Below are 23,381 nucleotides of genomic sequence, written 5' to 3'. Positions count from 1 at the left end.
CAGATTCACAAATGCAAGTTGGTACATAAATTCCTTTGGAATCTGGGTCATTTATTGCCAGACGTTAAAAAAGCAGCATATGCCAATCATTTTCACTAAGTTACCATCATTAGTTGTGGTGATTTGAGTTACATATGCATTTTACTTACTGGTAGCCAAAACACAGCAACTTATTATGTTAAACATAACAAATATGTTACATGTTTATGCAGACAATAATGTGCAGAAGTGTAATATTGATAAAAATATCAATTCATTATCTAGCCAAAATGTCTTCTAATATTGTAAGCAGTTACCATTTCATTTATTTGCCATTTGAAGAATTGTGTGTGGTTTGATGAGTTGTGGACAGTGAGAAGGAAAAATGGAAAATTTACATTCTTTTTGATGCCAGAAAACTTTGTAGTATATATGTTACCTGCATAAATTACATTATTTACATTAGGAGCACTCCGAGAGGAAAAAAAAAAAAAAAAATCTATAAACAGAAGAAACAAATAAAACTTCTTTTTTCTTTTTTCTTTTTTTTTTCTTCTTCCCCACCTCTTGAGCATACGGGGTCACAGTATTGGTACCAATATGGGGGAATAAAAATGGAGGCTTTAAAGAGTGCTAGAGTCATGGGCATATATCATCAGGTAATGTGAAACCCAACTATAACATGCTTCTGGCCATTCATAAAATCTGAAAATCGACCTCGTCACTGATGTAGAGTAAAAAGTAGACTGGTTATGAAATGGAGTAGACTGGTGTGTCCTGCAGTAAGGGAATGGCAGTCACAGGGAGCAGGGGTACCGCAGCCTCCAGTAACGGTGCTGCCACACTCACAGCTCGTCCTGTGCAGCCTGTTGTTGGCAGGCTAGCAGGCTGACAAATTTCTTTTGAATTTGTCAAAAGAAAGAGAATTTGTCTTTGAATGTCCTCATTTCCTGCTGTTTCACTGTGTCTTATATGTTCTGCTCTTCCCGTTTAAATACTGTCCTCTTGCTGCTTTTTCTTTCTAGGATTTCCTTCTGAATGTCTTGAAATTTTACATATAAACGATGGCCTCTAAAGCAGACTACTAATTTTTAGTAGTAGTTCAAGTGGAAGTTGTGCTTTTAAGCAACAGTTGGGTTTTGTGGGTTTTTTTCCAAAATAAAAATTAATTGCTCATTTAGATAATGGGCTGTATATCTTGTGTAGAATTTTTAAGCCAAACAATGGACTATATTGGAAAACTGTACCCTTTTAGTTAGCTATGTAGTTTCTATAGGCTCTATAGAGATTTTCAGTCTCTAAAATTATGCCTGACTTCTCCAGATGGGAAAAAAAGTGGATGAACCCATGTTAAACTCCTACCTGAGCTCAAGCAGAGAGGGTATACTTGCTCTTTTAAGCATGTCATTTAAATTAATATCCCACTTACTGCAAACAGCCTTGTTGGGAATAAGTGCAGTGGGTATAGGGGAACTCCCAGAATAATTCTTGGTTGCAGTACATATGCAGTAAATCCTCCTGCTCAGCTGGGCTTCGACACAGGACAGCAAGAACAAGCGTAGTCCCTCTGGCACTGAAGTTGATGGAGTAACCTCCATTCTGAATAAATAAATACTGGCCTTTCCTTTTCATCAAGTGAAAATGATCACCAGCCAGCTCAGATGTGGTTGTGGGGATTTTACCATTGCTACAGCTTTAAATGTCAATGTTGAAAGCAAATATATTCTTGATTTAACTATTGCATATAGCAAGATGACAGGGAGTGACTATGTGCATGTGCCAGAAAATGCAGTGAGTTTGACTAAATGTTTGTGAGCCTTTAGAAAGGAGGATGAGTCACTCACTTGTATGTCAGTACTAAAGGTTCAGCTGAGTCAATGAAAATATGTTTGAAAAAATATGTTTGAAAGCAGTGCTACCTCAAATGCGCTACGAGTTTGTTTTTGATTTGGCTACCAAAATGTATTTGTTTGTGAGGATGACTTCTCACTGGCAAAGACTGAGTACCTCATTTCACTACTTATTTCTTTTCTGTATGATACCCCTCTTCCCTTTCAGCGTTCCTTTGTTTTTTTTTTTTTGTTAAAATAGGGGTCAGGTGTTTCCTAATCAAGAAATGTTAATGAAAGCCAAAAAATATGAATTTGTGGGAGTAGAAGCATGACAAGAACTGCCAGAACTTTTGCCTTTCACTCTTCCTTCACAGACAAAGTCAAATCAAGCAAACTGGATGACTTGCTACAATGACTTAGGTCTACCCAGTTGTCCAAGTTAGGGTACTCTCTCTGAGACACGTCAAATTGTTGTGTTGATCCTGATAACTGTAGACATTTTCCTTACATCAGAAAGGTGTCTGAAGCAGTAAGAACTGCAAGTTTAAGCTGCAGAAGTAGGAACATTAGCTTTAATGGTCAGAATTCCCCATGTCAGTGCTGACAAAGCCAGTTCTCAGGTAATTCAGCTGGCAATTCACTGATGCTTTGTGGCTCTAAGGGGAGACCTAACTTCACTGTGGACTGAGAAGATCCAACCTCCTCGGTGGCTTATCACAAACTAGCCCATTCTTCAGTGCTTTGGGAAATCTGACTTCCCAAGGGAAATCAAAATCCGTTGCAGTGTGCAGTGCCACCACTTTGCAAACCAAGAAATGGTGCTGCCTCGTATGTGAGCCATTGTGCAGAGTCAAACTGATTTTCGTTCTAAAGCTTTTGTCCAAATTATGTATCTCATTTGCTTCTTTCACATCCTGCTCACTGAAGAACTGATCTAGATTAAGTCTCTTATTTATATGGGATTCGTAATACAAGTAATAGCAATGCTTCATAATTAGGGAGTTTGTTCTTTTTGTTTTCTTATTGATAAAAATTACTGTGGTTTCGTCTTGTTTAAGTACAGTTGCATCTCTTTAGAAGCTTGACTATTTGTCTGTTACAATTAAAGACAGTAGTGGAGATTTGTCTGTTTTATTTATTCTCAAAGATGAGACTATGTACCTGAAGGGCTTCCAAAGTAAAATGTTTGAAATTTGGCTTACCATTTATACACCTCAGATTTTCTTTGCAGCCAGGATTTAAGCTCTAAACTGATGAAAAATGTGTTGCTAAAGCCTGTCCCCCAATAAAGAGAGAATCCACACTCACTCAGAAAGGACATCTTCGTACGTGAGCAAACGCAGTACATGCGGTATTCTGTACCTCATTGTGTAAATATTAAACTGTTCTCTAAGATTCAGAATGTCAGTAAGCCAGAAGACAAAAATTTCAGAATCTTCCTCTGCTCTCCAAGATTTTGCACTAATGCTTGTGATTTTAATCAAGACTGAAGATATTCCCCTTTTTCTGTTTTCTAATAACCACATATGGAAAAATAAATTACTTGAATAACAAATGTTCATGGAAACAGTCTGCTGTGGAACTGGTGCTCCCTTAAATGAGAATTCTAGCCAAATTTGTTGCCTTTGGCATCTGCTACATACAGTTTGTGCTTCTCCACTGGAAAGTGGGCTGGCTCTTCCTTTCAAAAACCCTGCATTTTCATCTTTGCAGCTCAAACTGTTTAAAAAGGCTGTTATAAAACTCTACCCACTATAAACTCAAAAATGCCTACATACTGTAAATTAAAAACCACAAGTATTCTGGAACATGTAAATATAATTAACATTTCATCTTTTATTGAAAGTTACATCTGAGATAATACTATAAAAAAAATTAGTTGTTAGTTTATGGTATTTTTCTCCCTTATATGTTTCTTTGTGGAAGTGGGAAGCATAATTATATGCACACTTGCAAAAAAAGAAGCTCATTGCAGTCTGTTACTAGATTGCATGAAGCTAGCTGCCCTGTCAAAAGAAGCGCCCCTGTCCTTGACTCTGAATTCATGATTCATTCTTCAAACCTTGGAGGAACTTGCCGAGTGTATGTCCATACCCACTTCCAGACGGTTTCTTTTGATCCCGTTGCCTGTCATCCAGTTCTTAATGACCTTGCACAGCAATATACTGCAAAATAGGAAATGGTTCAGTGACATTAGCTGGCTAGATTAAACTGGTGAAAAAAAGATAGCTGCCAGATTTATTTTGTGTATCCCTGTAAGCTTCGTATTGTTTAAAAGAAAAGCAGTAGATGCCAACATTATACATCCACTGCTTACCAAATAGAAACTTTGTGTAATAATTACTGGGCAAATTAGCATAGATGTATTTAGTGAGCATCAGCTTAGTATTTTTTGAAACTGGTTAGTTTTTGTCTAAGCTTTGACAGTTTTCTCTCTTTTTTTTTTTTTTTTTTTTTACACTTAGAAGTGTTTTTTAATGCACAAGTTAAGCTGTTGAATGGTTATGTTACTAAGTCGGATTCCTGCTCAGGTTGGTAGTAGAACTGAAAATCTATCACAGAACACTTCAAAACCCTAAGTAACAGGAGTATGAATTATCTGGGTGGTCAGTGTAGCTTTCATTGTTCAAGTGAAGAGTGGAATAATCCTTAAATCTTTGTTCCCATCATCTGTGAGCCACTTTGGTAATTTTTTGACCTGATCTGTATCTCAGATAAAGCTGTGCTGAAATTGCAATAGAGGTAACCTTTCATTAAAAAATATTTTTCCATTGATCCTGTCACAGAGGCAATAACCTGTCTTGTTTCAGATTTTAAAGGGGACATACATACTTATGTGTGAAATACATGCACCATATATGAAATAATAAGATTTTGTTTATTTCTTTGTTAACAGATGTTATTAATATGTAATATTAATATTATTAATATGTAATATTTAATTAATGATTACATTAAACCCTTCCACATTCAGGTGGGGGTATCCAGAGGTGGCTATACCACCTCTCTGAGCTTAGAACTGGCCCATCAAATTTTGCCTAAAAAATTGTTCATGCTTTGATTTGCATGTTTATGGTGTGCACATAGTGAGCAATATCAATTGTTTCTAAGATATTTTCCTCTGTGGGAATAGTTAACCTTTTGAAAAATAATATGAAAATTACTGAAATTATATCTTTTCATTTTAGCAATTGACATTATGGATTATATACCTTTTTGAAATATTATATATTGTAGTGCTATTAAGAAACTACTGTTGAAATCATTATATTTTTCCTGCTCTAATTGGAGAGTGTATCAGTAGGTTTTATTTTGTTGTTCCAAACAGATCTTCAGGTTTTTAATACTATCATGCTATTAACAATTAATATCTGCTCTTAATCTAGTTTCATTCTTATGAAAAATATAATACACTGAATCTGGAAAAAATAATCTGATTAGTGATGTGATTAATTTCAAAATCTCATTTTCAAGTGGCATTAATAGATAAGACAGGATGTCTGATTTAAGTGAATTCAAGTTGTATTGGATAAACCTCATAAGGAAATTTTATATGAAAATAGGATAGATAATAGCTATTTTGGCTTTGACTTTTAGACTGCCATGTGTCTAATTAATAAATAATGGTTTCCCTTTGCTTTCAGAGCAGAGAAAATAATTCAGCTTCATGAATTTCAGTGATCCCGAGGATGGGGAGCATTTCAACATAACTTTAGGAAGTTCTGTTACGCATGATGAAACTTCCAATATTTTAATTATCATATAATTAATCTTACAGTAGCATTCAACAAAGGAAAGGTAAATTAGAAGACTCTACAAAGAAAATATTTTTGCATATTGGGTCTCAGAAGGCCTTATATACTGGCTTCGGAAGAGTATGATAAAGTGTACTGAGGAGATAACAGAGATTATCTGTAGAGCCTATACAATAATTGGAGACCATGGTGAGACTGCTCTTCACTTGTTTATTAGCTCTCCTACTTCTTTGACGTCAGAAATTTCTGCACCTCTCTGTCCTTGTCTAAGCGCTAGATGAGGGTAAACCAAAGATGAGGTATGAGTTACTATGACAAACTTACTTGCTTATTCTTTGATTTACATTTAATTTAGAGACACGTTTCTGAGAGCTAAGAAAACCAGTGATAGCTATACTAACATAATTCTGTCTGTCAATATGTCTGTATTTCTGTTCTGGGTATGTATGGCCCCTGCAGAGAGATTTTCTGATTTCTTTTAAAATGGAAATAACAAGGTATTCTTCAGAAACTTAGGGGGGTGTGAGTAGCCTTCTCTGTAATGACACTAGAAAAGTAGAGTGGCTCCTTCTGCTGAGGGGAAAACGCCCTTTTACAAGAATTGAACAGAAGTGCCAGGAGGGTCTAATGTCATTACCTGAACATCAGGGTCTTGACATGAAACCGGCTTCTACTCTGGGAGTATGTATCTTGTGCCACCACCATGAGCCGCCTTCAGACAACTGGTAAGACCTGTCCCTAGATTCCTCTTAAAGGGTAAAGTTGGGTGTTCTGGGCCTGCCACAGGCAGTGTGATAGCTACCATGTTAAAATGCACGGTGATAGTTGGTTTGTGGCCTGTGAGAAGAGTGTGGCATCTTTAGAGAAGCGTTTTACACCTTCCTCTCAGTTGGTCAGTAGTAGTAAGTTTTAAATACCGGCATCCATCAGTTAGTCCTCTGTGTAATTCCTTGAGAGCTGAAGTTAGACTGCAAAAAAAGGTGTCTACCACAAAGGCTGGAGCTCTGACAGTAGAGAGGCAAACTGCTTGTGCAGTGTTTGACTTCCAGCTGGCTGGCGTAGAGTTTCACCTGCAGCAGAATGGATGCCTCCGTGTTCTAGCAGGAGAAGAGGATGAAAGGAGAAAGGGTGGCTTGTGTGGCTCAAGTTATTGCTCAGTGCTCCCCATGAGTCTGTAAAGCCATGGCCCAGTTAAACTGTGTCTGGTACATCTTTCTTCCCTCATGACTGGGACAATATCTTTTGCTGCTGTAATAGTAATCCAGCATCAATGAAAGAAAATGTCAGTCACTTTCATGCAACTTCCCAGCGGAACTGAATAAACTGTAAAGGAGGATGTTGGGGAGAGAAATTCAACCTTTAATATATTTAGCAGAGCAAGAGCAAGTATTAATAATCCCTCTTTTATTAAAACTGACTTAAAAGATCTGTTGAGATTAGCTCAATGACTGTTCTTTATTGTTTCACAGAGTGAGGCGTCAAATATTTTGACTGCAAGAAAAGGCTGATTCTTTAGTCTTACTAAGAGTAACATCTGTAAGCCAACCAAGTTCTTATTTCTTCCCTACTGATGTCTATTCAGCAAAATTTACAGATTTACAAACCGAACTTGAGACAATTACTTCAAAAAGATATGTGAAGACTTATGGCTTATGCCCTTCTGCCTTTCTGGATTGTATCTTGTCTTTTCATTTTTTTTAGTAATCAGTCAGTAGCCTGAGGTCCCGGCCAAACTGCAGGGCACCTCTGGCTCTTTGTTCCACAGTCCAGCACGCTGGGGACACAGCTGGACCCCTCACTGCAGCTCCCTTCCAGGCTCTGTGCCCTCCTGGAGGGACAGGTCTAGCCCCAAGCTAAGGTCTCAGTGATTTACCTGTTGCGGGAGTCTGAAGGACTTCTGTGTCCACTGGTTTTATTGTAAGCTGATTTTTCCTATTTATGCCTAATATAACCTTAAATCTTCTGTCTAGTGCCATGCCTAACCTTGAATTCTCTGTCTTTACAGTGCCTTTTTTCTTTTAATTTATTCTGTCTCTCTCCATCTGTTGATAGTTTCGGTTGCTAGATTTCCCAGATGAACTGATAATAATAAGCCAATAAAACTGTAAAATGCATGAGAAATAGCATCCAACTTGTCTTACTGTAATAATCTTCTTACAGTCTAGTCTGCCCCCAAATGAAAAGTGTAATCTAAATACATACTTGCCTGCAAAGGAAAATGAAAAGTCTGAGATCTCTTCCTCAGCCAAGTTTTTACCCTCTGTAATTTTTCTGAAAAATTGGGGAAAAGTGTCTATCATATAGCGTTTTTATAAAACAGAAAAAATAAATGCATGTTAAAGAACCTCAAATAGTAGCTGTGTTACAGTCTTCTGTTATCATGTATTTTGCTGGACTTGTTATTATGGACTCATTGCTTGAAATTTTGAGTGTTTATGAATCTCAGGAAATAGAAATACATTTCTTGCCTTTGTGCTTGTGGGAGAAAAATTAAGTTATGACTTGTTCTTAATCCTCTGCCCCTCCTTTCATTTCCTCTCCCTTCCCAACTCCTTCCCCTTCATATTTCCTTTCCCTTCACTCTGTTTTCCCTTAGTATAGGGTTTGCCTTTGCTAATTTATTCTAAAACATAATGTCTGCTGACAGTTTTATGCTAATCAGAATTTTTTTGGAGGTTTGACTCATAATTATTGAGCACTGGGCAATAGGAGGGTCAACGTTCATGAATGGATGTCTTTGTACCTTCTCTGGACAAGATATTTTTCAACTACTTGGTGTTCTTGCCTGTATCACTTTCACAATGACTAGCTTGCATGTAGCTCTGAACAGAGAGCTTTTCATGGAACACCGGCTTTTCATGTAACACTTCCCACAATATTAACTTCTTCCATAAGGTATCTGAAGAATGAGCTGATAAAATAGTTTACTTGTTTGATAAAATTTATTTGTTAAATTTACATAGAGAGAATGAGGTCTAATATAGAGCGTTTGAAAAGAAGAACACAGGAATGACAATGAAAGTACACAGTAGTGAGATGAATAGGATGGAGCTTGACGTTCTAAGATTTCTAAATATATTCACACAAAAAGTTTGCTACTACATTTATCTATCAACACTTACTTTCAGTCTGTTTCCTAAATTTCTCCTTTCTTTTCCATCTGCTTTTTTCTTTTTAGGTAGCATTCTTTGGCATAAAATTGGTTCAGTTGCTGTCTGAGCTTGGAAAATAACAATAATACACTTTAGATATTATTTCAGTCTAATACTGAGAGCATTCTAGAATATCTACATGCATGTACATATATATGTACATGCAATTGAGTTAGTGCATGGAATACTCTAAGTATGCTTTTCTCCTGTGTAACACATTGGGTAAGACTCTTCTGCAAGTTCCTATGTTTTCCTGAGATGTTAATTGTACATTACCCTGTAATTCTAAGACTAAGGCTTGTGTAGTTGACCATGGTAGTGTAGGAGGTTTTTTCCATACAAATGTATTTTGTGAATTATTTTCTTCAGTCCTTATTTAAGTTGGAGGGTTAATTTCATCTATGGTAAAACAGGAATCTTGTCTTCCCTTCTGTATCACATTTTTTTGCAGTGATTTTCTTTTAAAATACATCCTTTGGATTTCCTTCAGGTCTTATGTTATGTAAAGATCAGCAGTTGCAGCCAACAGCCATATCAGCTAGACCAAGAAAATTGTCTTGTGTTTTGACCTTTATTTAACACAAAGACAGTAGGTTAAAATAATACTGCCGTATACTTAAATCCCTAGAGTCTTTCTAGTCATGAAGATTCTAACAAATTTCTGTCTTAGATTTTTCTTTTGTTGGTCCTACTTCTAGAAAGTAATTTCTGTTTCTTTCTTTTTTCTTTTTTTTTTTTTTCCAATTTCAGTTTTACAGTTATTCCCTCTTTATTCCGTGTATTTTTTCTCATTGGCCTTTTCAACCCTGCCTCCAATCCCCCAAATCCCTCCATTAATTGTTGGTCTCCCTGAAATAAGCAAGTAAGGAAGAAAGAGATGATAATTACTTTGCTGGTCTACTTGACTAATGTTATAAATAGCTTATATATTGATTAAGATCATACAATTTTCTCTAGTTTCATATTGCTGCCAGTCAAACTACCGGTTGGGAAATTAGTACCATACTGATGAAAAGTTGCATTGTGCTTCACGTTCAGCATCTGCAGTCCTTCCTCTGTCCTGTGCTCTCTCTCATTTCCCCCATCTCTTCCATCATTGTGGGTTTTGCTAAGAAGAACTGTCAGCCAACAATCCAGCATGCAGCTGCTTTGGGCATTTTTTTAAATTAGGTTTTGGATAAGTTTGTGATATAGGGAGAGTAACAAATCAACATGCATACAAAGGGCACAGGAGATTCTTCTGAACATTTTCATTCCTCTGTAGGTAAAGGGCGGTGGCTGTAGGTCACAACCTAAAAAAAGTTTTAAACAAGGTTATTTTCAACAAGAATTTATAATAAAGGACTAGGCATTTGTTTTGGCAAGCCATTGACTCGTCACACTTGTTTTTTCATTGTTTTCAAAGCTTCATACAACTTAAGAGACACTTTTCAATGACACAATGAATTTATTTGATGCATCTTTGAGCCCTTTGTTTCTGAAGACTTACTGCAAAGTCAATCCAGTGAAGACATTCAATCTATTTGAGAAAAAAGACTTAATTACCCTGTTGCCAGAAAAATAGCAACCTTCTTCAGGTTAAGGATGATCTGTGTGGCAGTAGTATAGGGTGTCTTAAGGTATTTTTATTTGCTGATTAATGGAAGGTGTACTTCCGAGACCCTAAAATATCAATGGTAAATTTTGTTTTAAGGTTTACTTGTAATACATTTGTAATTAATATGTTCTGCTGGGGATGCTACCATGCTGTGTCTTATTTTCTTTCTGAAAAGTTTACCACCCCCCCCCATCCCCCCATATTATTCTGTCAAGCAGAATTTTTGGCCATCCTAGATGGATTTCAACTTAAACTTTATGAATAGCTTAAATGCTGCAAAAAGGAAGAAAGTCAGACACACAGGCAGTTATGAAGGCTAGTTCTATTTTTCCCTTATGATACAAAGCAATATAATTATATTCTATTATCAAAATGTCATTGTGCTCATATTCCCAGAGTGATTCAGTAACATTATGGGAACAACTCTTTCAGAGTGTTACAGAAGGGTCTGTTGATCACTTCGACTTTCTAAAGAATGTTAAAATGTTCCCTTAGAAGTGCATAGGTCTTGTGCTTCCCCTCTGCAAAAATGACTTTTGTTCTGCAAGATTAGGAAACAAAATAAAGTCTTTCTGATTTAGTCATATGTTTTAATTTTAAATCTGTGCTGTATGGAGTAAATAATAGACAACTTCAGGAATACCGTGCATGACTTGACTTGCATAATGGCACATGATTATTCATACCACAATTTGAAACATTTTATCAAAACTATTTCTTATATTAAATGCAAGGCAGGAGATAGAGTTGCTGAGTAGTATTAGTTAAACAGATAATTCAAGAGGTTGAACAGGGTGACTAAATCATATGTGAATCTGTTCAGTACTGGTTTTCAGATATTTTAGGTGGTCAAGTGGCAGCACATGTGTTAACTAGAAATTAGCTTAGATGGAATGGGTTGTGCAGCGTGTGAAAACTGGCTAGAAAAAAAGGATTCCCACTGCTGTAGAAAATTTTTGATGTTTCGGATTTGTTTGCTCTGTGAAACAGAAACAAGACCTTACCAAAAAATGAAGGGATTGAAAGGAGCTCTTGCCTCAGAATAGCAGTTGAGAGAAAGAAAGAGGGAAGGAGTCATGCCAGAGCAGCCAATAGCACTAAAGTTTGTGCTGTACACATAAATATTTATTGATTGAGGAAAAAATGAGTCTAGCACTGGAAACTGTCCTTAATTCTGCCCTCTGTTTAAGAAAACTTCCAAAGAAATTGATACTTTCTGACAAAATAAGTTTTTCATAAAATTCCCAGCTAGCTCTAATGAGTGTTGCAGTGAGTACCAGAACAACACTGCTGACAGGAAAGCAAATGTTTTCTGTGTAATATGGATTCCCAATTCTATATTGCTCAGCTGTGGTAAAAGTGGAAGATATGTGATGTAGGTCAGCATGGTGTCAATTCTAGCAAATTAAAATATAGATGCTTCCTCTCAAATCAATCAAAGCATCTGTGAAACTTTACAAATTAGAAATAATGTGGACATGTGAATCTACTTGACACTGCACAAAATAATCACTTCTTTATTGTGGTTCTCAATAGCTCTCATACATACAAAAATATGTCAAAATTTATAGGTACATATAAAAGTTGCACAGTGACTAAACTATACAAAATCATATTTCTATATTTTAAAAATTTAATGCATTAGTCAAAGCATCAGATCAGAAACATGGCTTGAATTTTAGAAAGAAATTCATCTTTTACCATTGTCACATGAAGGAAAATCCCAAGTATTTCCTTTCATTTTTTGCTGATGCTATGTACAAAATTGTGGTTTAGGCACTTACATTAATGAGGCCGTGATCCAGTACAATTCCAAGTATGTCCTATGAACATAGATATGTTTCTTAGATCCTCACTAGAATAAGCCTGAAACTTTTCTCTCTCTGTGTAATTCCAAGTTTGTTTCTGCCACATGAAAGTGCCTACTAGGCACTTAAACTTGGTATCTCTTTCTGGGTGTTTGGTGGTTTTGTTTGTGTTTTTTTAATCTGGCAAATTATTTTTCCTATTTTTCTCCTGAATTGCACCTTAATTGCCAAGTTCGGTTTGTGTTCTAGCTTCATTAGTATTTAGTTCTGCCTTATTTGTTTGCATTAATGGTATGTGCACAAATTGCAAATTATTGGATCTGCAGCACTTTATCACAGATGATATCAATAGTGTAATTTTAAGAGGGAATAAAGGCTGTACTTTCCTTACCATAAGAAAAATATTTGAAATAAGGTAGGCACCAATCTCTCTTATGCCATAGAACCCTATTAAAAACAGATGTGAAAGTATCCTATCAGTTTAGTTGTTAAGATATTTTCTTCCTTTACTTTGCGTCATACCTTTCATATTTAATATTTAATTAGGACAGTGTATTTACACAGGTGGAATACACCACTTTGCAAGACAGTGGCTTTTACAGCTTTCTGGTCTTTTTTTAGCAAATTGATGCTTCCTTTTTTTGGTGTTGGAACTAACTAAAGCCATTGTTTCATTTCAGTTTGGAAGACGTTACATTGAAGATCTTTTTAATGATTTTCGAGATGGACGAAGACTTCTGGAGCTCCTGGAATGCCTTACAGGCCAAAAACTTGTATGTGTATATTAACATGTTAACTATATGTTGAAGTCTTGATGTTGTGATAATTGTGGTAGGTGGTGTTCATTAATTTCTGCCATTGATGAGGTCCTGTGGAAACTATTTTTTAGGGGTCTGAATATTTTTGACAGTCATTTGAAATTGAGGAAACATTGTGACTGAGAGCTATATTAGACAGTAACCTTTGCTAGGCTTATATTTGAAATGAAAATGTTCTAGTTTGTTGTACACACTTATTAAGGAAGTGTGGCAAAGAGAACTAAGACTGAGGCAGGGTTCATTTAGATTTTAGCTGGAATTCAGAAATTATTCATCACTAGGTATTTGTGCCAAAAACAAGGAATAGAAATTAGTGTGTAGAATGAGAATGTTTTGCTAATAAATTTCATACATACAGTCGGTATATTGGAGTTGTACATGTCTGAAAAGAGAGAACAACTTGCTGTTATGAACCTGGAAATTCTGAAGTGACACATCACATGTATTTTTGAATATCCCTCTTGTTTTCCTGCTTGGACTTTGTGAGCTTGGGATTTTTCTCTGAAACTTTCTCACAAGAGAGTAGTGAAGCAGGCTGGGAGTTTGAGAATCAAAATTCAGAGAGAATATATTTGTAAATAAAAATTAAAGGAACCAGTGCTTCTCTGTTTGGTTGTCACAGTAATGTTCCTAAATTGTGCCATGGAGAAGACAACTAATCATAATTAAAAAAATCTGGAATTATCTTATTTTATATACATTTCAATGATTCATTCACTGAAAAATGTCAAGATATCAGATTACGTTCCAGCTGTGGATCCACTTTGTTTCACAATTGCCTTTATTTCATATCGGAAAGCTGCATATGAACGATGTATGGTAATATTCTCACTGTTGTTGTCATAAACTTACAAAACAGAAAACTGCAGGTGTAATATAAGACTTGAGTTACATAGAGTGTATTCTAGTTTCTGATTTTGGGCAGTCAAATTTGTTTTATTTTCTTTGTAGGCAAAAGAAAAGGGCTCCACAAGAGTTCATGCTCTGAACAATGTCAACAAAGCACTGCAGGTTTTGCAGAGAAATAATGTAAGTAATCAGCCGTACAGGGTCAGAACATCCTATAGATAGCACACTTAATGCTTTCTAAGTGTTGGATCAAACTCTGGCCTATAGGATACAATTGGTGGAGTCAAGGCAGTTTTATTGATGTGACTTGGATACTTCGTCGTTCAGCACAATTTATTTCATAGAGTTTAAAATCCTCTACCAGCAAATGTTTGAGTAATATATCTATAACGGATGCTATCTGAAGACAGATCAACATGCACAATTTTATGGTAATGCATGGTATTTAAAATACATTTTAAAAGGTTAATTACAAGAAGTCATCCGTAGCTGGTTAGAAGGTGCTACCTATCAAAATATCTGCTCACAAGCACTGACAATCATGAAGTCAGAAAAACTGAGGCTTTTCCTACATGAAATCTTTTTGCTAAATTTTCATTGGTGTCTGTTCCTTATGGTTCATAACCTTAAGGAAATGAATCATATCAAAACCACTTTCCATTCTACTTTGTCAAGATTGACTTTCCAAAACCAGTATCCTGTGCATCATTTTTGAGTAAATATTCTCATAATGTCTTCCTTATGCAAGCATTCTAATGGACCCATAACTTTAGCAGACATTTTCAGTGGCCAACTAATTATATCATATCTCCTTCTCAAGAATAAATGCAAATAAACTATAACATTCGCTTAAACTTAACAGTAAGATGTGATGGAACAGTGATAATGTATTCTGTGCCACATATTATATTGGATTTCTTGATAGCTGCAGTAGGTCACTAAACATGCTTGAGTTCAGCTGCTGAATAAAGTTATTGATTATCTAAGGTAATGCTTATCCATCTGAAGATTTGTGCATAAATGAAAGTGACCTTATAAGACTGGCATAAAGACCTCCAGCTTGATTTTTCTTTTTATAAATGGAATTTCATGTAAATAAATAGAAGAAAAAGCTTCCACTTCTTCAAAATCTGCAATATTTGACATTGTTGAAAAAAAACCAGCAATACATTATTTCACAGTATACAAGAAGGTTTTGATTGCATACCTGGAATGTGGTTACAAAGTTTCATAGTAAATGTTTTGAAAAGTATTTATTCACTACGTATCAGCTAAATCCATTAATGTGCTTTTCATTCAGTTTCCAGAATACAACAATAGTCCCTTTTAAATATAGAAAGAAAACAGAGAGTATTGCAATTGAAGAATATAGAAGAAAAAGCATTATTTTAGGAAGTGAAGCGGTCATCCAGTGGCCATCGTATTGACATAATGAAAACCTTATAAGCTGTATACAATATAAAAATTAGTATAGTGTATATATATACATACATATATATATATATAGTATAAAGACAAAAGATCTGCCTCTGAAATAGTTTCCTTAACCTTCAAAATGATCTCAAGAGTGATTTCTGTGTGACTGCAGGAATGCAAAATCAATGGTTCTAAAGCTATTTAAAGCCTGTGACTAATCCAGATTTTTCTGCTGGTATGTGCCACCCTTGTGCTGAGGTTCTGCAGTTATCTGGGTGGTAACAGACTGAAAAATGCTGCAGCTTCCAGTCAACCCATTTTACAGATTATTTTTTTTCCTATGGAAAGGTGATAGTGTTGGGGTGGGGGGTTGCCCCAGTATAGCCTCAGGCAACACAGAGGCAAACTGGGAAGTGTTCCTCTGTTTCAGTAAAACAGATGTAGGCTCTGTGTGTTCAGGCTTCCATTTCCAAAAACAGGTGGAGGGTTTGGCCTGTAGAACGTGTAGGTGGTACCCTAATAAGCTATGTTGTGGCTCACTTGCTACATGGACCCCATTTGAAATTTAGGACATAACTTGGGAAATATTTCAAGACACTGTAGGCTAGAATGAATTGCCAGTCTCATATGCTTTGAGTACAAAATGATGCATTCTTAAAGAAAAGAGTTCTTAGAGAGTTTTAGAGTTCTTGACAAACTATCTGCTTTGTATATGATTAATAAAAATGACCTATACATAGATGCATTGATATTAAAAAAAAAAAAAAAGAGGCTTGTTTTAAGTGTGCAAAACCTTTAGTCATTCTACAGATGTAACTTCAAATAGCTTCAGAAGTACAGTAGAGATATGCAGGCTGTAATTTGTGGGGGAATGAGGTACTTTGCCGTACAAGTATCAGTTCTGACCATGAAAAAATGCATCTCTGAAACAGTGAGGATGCAAATTTTAGAGTCATAGTTTCCATCCAAAAGTGCAGGTCTTAGCTTGTGTTGTCTTGTACTTGCATCCCTGAATTTGGCATTCTTATTTTGATAGCATAAAAAGTGGGGGAGGGTGAAGGTTCATTTCACATGTGGAGGAAAGAATATTCCAGGGTGATAAATGCTGATGCATATGAATTTGCAAATGCATAATATAATTATGGAAAACAACATTATTGGGCAAACTAATGTGGAAAAGACTTGCTTAGTTCACAATCATTGGTTTCTCTCTATTCCAGAACACATCCTGCCTTGCCTTATACATTGTAGAATTTAATTAAGGCACAATAATTTCTATTTTAATCTAAATATATAGAACAGTATCTTGGGTTTGTAGGTTCTTACAGTGTCTAGATGTGTGTGTAGCTTTCAGCAAAGTATATTATGTAAGGTAGTATAGAGCATAATACAGGAATTTTTCCATGTCACCCATCAGTTTTGTGATTTGTAATTGTAGAGGCTCAATATAAAAGATTGTTGAGTTATTATTGACTATTACTTTTAATTGTATGTTTTCACAACATGCTATAACTGGAATAATTGGAACCCTAGATCACTGCTTGCTTTTTGCCAGCACATTAATTGTGCCATTTATAAAATGAGTTGGATGTTTACTAAACAACAGAAACCAAAGGAGATTTACCCTAGCCCATCCCTCCCTCTCCCTCATCAGAAAGAAAGTTTAACACCAAATGTATGAAAATAACATCAACCTTTTATGCTTGCTATTAATCTTACACAAATTTTTTTTTTGTTTCTTAATAGGTTGATTTGGTAAATATTGGGAGCTCAGACATTGTGGATGGAAATCATAAGCTGACCCTTGGTTTGATCTGGAATATAATCCTCCACTGGCAGGTGAGTGGCACTGCTGCTTACTTTCCATGAAGTACCTTTATTCCACTGATCTTTTTTCCATTATTATCCAGCCACAACCTACAAAGTAAACATAGATGTTGCAAACAGTGTCCTAAATCAGCAAGTTTTATGGCTGTCTGTTTACATGTTATCTGGGATATTAGGAATCTTATGAAGATAAAATAGGTTTTAGAGCATTAGCAGCAGCTCTTTTGACTCTAATTTCACAGTCAGATGTTGCAAGAGAGTATCTAATATGTTACTGTAAGAAAAATGGATAGACAAAGCCAACATGGATATGTAGCTTTCAGAGTCCTTTTCTTTTTAGTATCTTAGAAATAGTGACTTATATTTTAATGAAATAATCGCATTTGTTGCTTTTTGCTGCTGACCCATCCTGCCAAGAATTATTTTTAGAACACTAAAAAGCTGTGACTCTTGACAATTTATTGAAGCAGATGTGGCTCATTTAGCTTCCTTTATCTTTAGAGAGAAAGGGGGGATTATGATAAAAACCAACATGGAAGATGAGGACACTTAAGTAAACAAATTCTGAGACAGTAAAATAAAAATTCAAAAGGAACTAGCATCTAGATGTCCTGAGTCTGTGTGTTTGTATGATTCTGGGCTGAGTCTGTCCATTTGTGTTGGCTCTGTTCCACAAGCAATAATCTACAAGTTTTTCATAGCGTTACAAGCAAAGATGGTGGGAAACAAAGCCTAAAGGACTTTATATTAAAAACTAAACACTCTTATCAAAAATCACATGTGCGTCATTCATTGAAGTAGGGAACTTTTTTTTTTCCTAATTTTACAGGACATGTAGTGAAAGCAACAGAGAAAAGCTGCAAATAGTTAAATCACTTCTTCCTTTGTCTCCCTTTCCAATATTCCTAGTTTAATTGCATAACATTGTTCTAAATTACTTATTAAGAGCAGATGGAATATGAAACCTAGCTGTGCAGCTTTTTACCAATAATGCTTGAATCACTGTGTTTTAATTTATATGAATTATGGACTGAGATGACTATTCACATTCAAATGTGTATTTTGATTTGTTCATATTTTATCCTGAAGCAAAGTGTTAACGATGTCCTTTAGTATTAGCTGTGTACTTATTAATTTTTCTTTCAGTTTTCGCACCATTCCTCTTAACGCATACTTGCACACACACAGAAGACACGCATGTTCCCTGCTATAGTCTGGTGAAGTTTTTGAAAGCAGGCATGTGCTCTCAGAGTACTACTTGCTTGCAGTACATAGATGATTTGCTTCAAGCTTCATCTTGAGCCTAGTGATAACTGTGACAGCAGCTGTGATGGTACCCGTGACTTCAGCTGAACTACCCATATATGCAAAGTCCAGGGATCATATTTACAAAGCGGTGGTTAAAGGTGTGACACTTTCTGAGCGTAGTCATAATGATTCGGTCCATGTTTAGCCTATACTTTGAGTTCTGTGTTTTGGTTTGTTCTATTCATGGATTACTGAAAGGAAGTGACTTGCGTGTTCTGGACTTGTCTTTTTATTCAAAATTTTGTAAATGAATTTCTAATTTGGCTAGAATTCAATTTCAGTTTCTTTTTTAAAGAGTAGCTAAAGCCTGGTTGGCAAGAAGCAGCCATTATTATATAATAACCCTGTTGCTGTTGCATAATGATGAATAATTAAAAAATAATATAAAGCCAGATTTGTACTGGGGCTTTTCTCTTTTTAAACAAAACTCAGGAGATGTCGGTTTGCTGCCTGTTTCCCTCAAAGGACTGGAACAGTTCAAAGTGAATTTTCTTATTTCTTCTCTGTGGAAAAAGTCTTTGTTTTTTTCCAAGATTTTCTTTCAAGTTTTGAAGTGATTTGCATGATCTAGAATATGTTCCTGATTGTTCTGCCCTGTTTATAGGTTGGTACTATCTTACATATTGACAGCACTTCTGGTGAAACAAGACTGTGAGTTTCTTAAGAAAGGGTGTTTCTTCCCGTTGGTACCATTTTGCCTGTCAGAGATTGTTCTTGGCACTAAGCAGCTGGAAGCACGACAAGCCGTTGTTAAAGACTAAATTATGGACTCAGGGCCACCAAACTTATCTGCCAGTTGTCTACAGTTGGGTAAAACATCTCGTTACCTGTGATGCCTTATCAAGACTACTATATTTATTTGTAGTCTGTGGGAGGCCTAAAAAAATAAATATGACACAGGCTAGTTGATTTAGTGCATGCTACTGGTGCAGTTTGTGTTTGATGGTGCAATCCTGCTTTTGCAAATCCTTTCACTTTCTGATTCCAAGAACTTGCAGTCCTGAAAAGAGTCACCTAGAGGAAGATTATCTGCCTGCATGTAAAAAAAAAAAAAAAAAAAGATACCTGTTGTGTGGGCTGTTAGTTTGTTGCAGATGAACAGGCAAGAAGCTTTTTCCAGTTTCACATCCTGCAGCCAGGACCACATTAGGACAGAACTGTATTTATGTATGACAACAAGACCATCTGTTACAAAAACGTCAATCTCTTTGTGTAAAAAAAAAAAAAAAAAAAAAAGGTGCTAGAAGAAAGGTGCATGAATGGAATAATGAGGCAGTACCAGTCCAAGTGGATAGCAGCAGTCCCATTGAGGAGAGGCTGTGGTAGAGGCATTGCAGCAGACAAGATTTGACTCATTCTTGCCACTCTCATTTCTGTTCAGTAGAAATCTTGTGGCTTCCGTATCCCCTGTGGTGATGGTGTCCTTTCTTATCTAGCCTGTTTTTCAGATTATTATTAAAAGTTTCACTGAAATTGAATCATCGTTCTGAGTTGAGCACCTGCTGCCAAAGCTCTTTATGGTACTGACTCGATCTGAGTTTCTATTCCCTTGAAGCTACTGCCCTCTTTCTCACAGTTCTGTGATCCCAGCCTCATTGCAGCATTAACATTTAAGCAAAAGCAAAACAAGACCATTAATTTCTGAACTGTTACATTTGACAAAGACTCTTAAGAGTGGAAAAACATTCTATATTGCAGTATGCAAGTTGTTTTATTTTGTTTTTAAGAGCAAACTTATTTTCATATAGAGCATGAAAAAAAAACCCCTTAGCAAAAATCTTTGGTAAGAGTCGCAGCCAAAATCTTGACTTTCTTCAGAAAAAAAAAGCAAAATAAAAGGCATATACATAAGGCAAATATTTCAGAGAGAGGTGCATTTCAACAGTCAGCCAGCCTCATTTGGAGACCTGTTAAAAGCATCGAGCCTGTTGTGCTCTTGTTGCAGAACCGTTATTTTAATTGGAATTACCATTTTATTTTATTTTGAATTGTAATCGTGGAAATGAAATACTAACAGTTCTGTCAATCCACCTGAAATCAATGAGCAAAGAATATCCTTTACTTTGATAGGTGTCTTGAACATCTATGAAAATGTTCTTAAAAGAGTTCTTTAAAATGTGCTTTGAAAGAGTTTAGTGGATTCTAGCTATAAAAAAAGCAATCCATGCAGCCAGAATACCTGAAATATAGCAAGTAAATAATACTAAGTTGTTCTGTCAGGGAGCTGTAAGGTTGCTATTTGATTGAGAAAAATGAAAACACCTTGCTTTGAGAATAGTTTTTTTAGATTCTCTCCTTCTTCCCTCCCTCTCTTCTAGGGGCTGGCATCCTGAAGCCAAGTGCCAGTCTTACAAAATCTTACACGCCTGAGTGTTGGTTTTAGGTGAAACAGATGTAGTGCAAGCCCGAGATCACGCTGCGTTCCTAGTCACACACACACAGCTACGCGCGCCCAGACTCCGGGACGTGGTCCTGCAGCGGGAGATCAGAGGTCCGCTGCCGCCGTGAGCCAGGCCTGGGCGCTTCTCAGTGGGGTGATGAGAATAGCAGTGCTCCCGTTCTGTTCACAGCTCTCCATTTGGCGATATGACGTTTCATAAGTCATCTTGGTGGTGTCTGTGTTGCCCTTTTGCCCCTCTTCTGTTCAAAATTGAATCTTTTCTTATTGCTGTAGTGTAGGTCCATTCCCCAGGAAAAGCAAGTATTTCTATTTTCTGGAAGTCAGAGTTTCCTATACCTTAAAGCTTTGTTTCCTGCCAGGCTATATTGCATTAGAAAGGAGAGGTGACAAAGAAATGACTATCAGAGGTCAACTCATCATTTGAGAGCAAGAGGCAGAGCCTTTGAAATGGCTGTAGTTTTTGAGCCTGGATCCTGAGGGAAGCTTATCCATCCAAAAGCTCTTCAGGCTGACGTGAACGCACCTCTACGTACTACTGTTTCTGAGCAGTACGTCTTAACCGAGAAGCCTTCAAAAAGCTTCCTTCGAACCTCAATGTCAGCCAGCATTTTTCCACTCAGACGCTGATCTCGCTTCAGGCCCCAGCCGTCCTGCGGGCAGCGTGGTGCTGCGCCTGCAGCGGCGTGACGTGACATGACATGGCGTGACGTGATGTGACATGGCGTGGCGCGGCGCAGTGCTGCCGAGGTGCTGGGGGGGTGGGAGGGATGGCAGTGCCTCTCGGGACACTCGGGAGGACAAGGTGGCTCCAGCTGTAGAAGTGTTTTCCACCGTTTCTTACTCAATAGGAAGTGATGTCAGCTTTCAGGATGAGATCGGACCCTTTTACTTCATTGTTTTAAATGCCTGCCATTCCCCAGGAGACAACAAAAAGTCATAAACTTAACAGTCTTCATTGCTGCGGAGAAATGCAGGAAAATGAGAATAAATCTCTATTCATTGTCAGGGTATTAAACTCAGCAAGATGAGTTTGAATCTATTTTGTATTCGTTTACTCAAAAGTAGAAATAAATGCTAAGTTTTTGGCTTCATCTCTTTAAATTAAAAGGAGAACTATCACCTGGATTCTTCTGAGTAATTGCCTTCCTGACAGCCCATTCTTTCATTGTTTTTGCCTAATTTCCTCTGTTCATACTTAATGCTTCTTTCTCTTAAGTTAATGTAAATTCAAACACGTGATCTTTCCTATATGTTATGAACTTTTATATTTCTAATTCTTGTGTTTCTGCATTCATTCAGCTATCCTTTTATATGAATGTGTGTTATATTTTTCAAATGTTACAGTTTGCTTTTAATATTCAGATAAATCTGCATTTGTAAATACAAGCACATGATAAAAATGCAGAACGAACAATGAAATCCTGGCTTGGACAATTCTCCATTACCATGATTTCAATATTTTCTAGTCTTTCATAGTGTTTAAGTTTGGTGCAGTAGATGCTAATCTTGAAACTTCTCTTCTTTTTAGCACCTGGATTCATGCAAAACAAAATTTTGTATTTTGATAGCAGTGAAGGGGCTTCGCCTGGAAATACAAGAAGCAAATCTTTTAGCTTCTTGCTGAATTACGTAAATCTGCTTGGGCAGCTCTCAATAATGAAGATACTAAAAATGTTAATGAGAAGCTCAAAATACCCACTCAGACCTATGAAGCAAAACTGAAGAGTGTATTTCCTAATTTTCTTAAACTCTTTATTTTCTGTCTTCTGGTGTAGAAATGGAGGCAACTATAAAATACTGCTATCCTTACCTGACAGAATTTTATATTAATTTTCATTGGTGCAAATTACAATCTTAGACTAAAGTCAGGAATGTGTCCCATGAAATTTAGAGAGGATCAGTTTCTCCTCCCATCTCAGAAACTAGTAACTTATAAAGTTAACTTTATACTTAAGTCTCAGAAGGAAAATTGAAGGCACTGATACTCTTTGGCTAGGATGCATCTGAGATGTAAAAACAAGACATTCTTTTAGTAATTCGTATCTTCACTTATTCAAATGATTGAATTTATTACTGTGAAACTAGCAAGCAACTTACCAAACTGCACAATAAAAGGATATCTGTTTTTTTTCTACAGTATCATAGTAATTAATTGTTTTTCTTGTTATTCTTTGAGATTACATCTTCTGCATGTTATCTTATGGTTTTTACAATTTCAAAGTGGTCCATCCTCTGTCATAAGGTAGCTTCTGCACTGAATGTTGTTTTTTGACTGATACTGGCTGCAGAGCAGTTCCAAGTGGAGAATTATAATGAAATTATATACTCCATAAGCAAATAAGCAACAATAAGCAACTTTATAGTTAAATTATATCTTAGGGAGTATTTTAAAAGAGCTGCTAATCTTTACAAGATATATGGAGAAAGCAATGATTTAAAAGGGATTAGTTTACAGGAAAATAAATTATACACTTCTTAATAGAAGTTTTGGGTGCTCTTTCACTAATAAAGAAGTTGCTAAGAAATATATAATCGACTACATTATTCAAACTCCATGCTCATATTTTTAGAAGCCCTCAGAATTAATGTTTTTTTGTAAAATAGTAACTGTAGGTCGGTGAGCTTTCTCTAATGAAAGA

General features: G+C 36.2%; 1 protein-coding gene across 15 annotated transcripts in view; it reads left to right on the top strand.

The window, feature by feature from the left end:
- DMD (dystrophin) overlaps positions 1–23,381 on the top strand; it is a 1,308,223-nt gene that overhangs the window by 379,957 nt on the left and 904,885 nt on the right. For all 15 annotated transcript variants that reach the window (XM_069784897.1, XM_069784898.1, XM_069784912.1 and 12 more), the window contains exons 3-5: positions 12,804–12,896; positions 13,893–13,970; positions 16,953–17,045. In XM_069784897.1, coding sequence (XP_069640998.1) covers positions 12,804–12,896; positions 13,893–13,970; positions 16,953–17,045 — 264 coding nt within the window. The remainder of the gene's footprint in view (positions 1–12,803; positions 12,897–13,892; positions 13,971–16,952; positions 17,046–23,381) is intronic.

The sequence above is a fragment of the Haliaeetus albicilla genome, chromosome 6, assembly GCF_947461875.1.
Source record: "Haliaeetus albicilla chromosome 6, bHalAlb1.1, whole genome shotgun sequence".
Classification (NCBI taxonomy): Eukaryota; Metazoa; Chordata; class Aves; order Accipitriformes; family Accipitridae; genus Haliaeetus; species Haliaeetus albicilla.
This window is presented reverse-complemented; position numbering and strand designations above follow the sequence as displayed.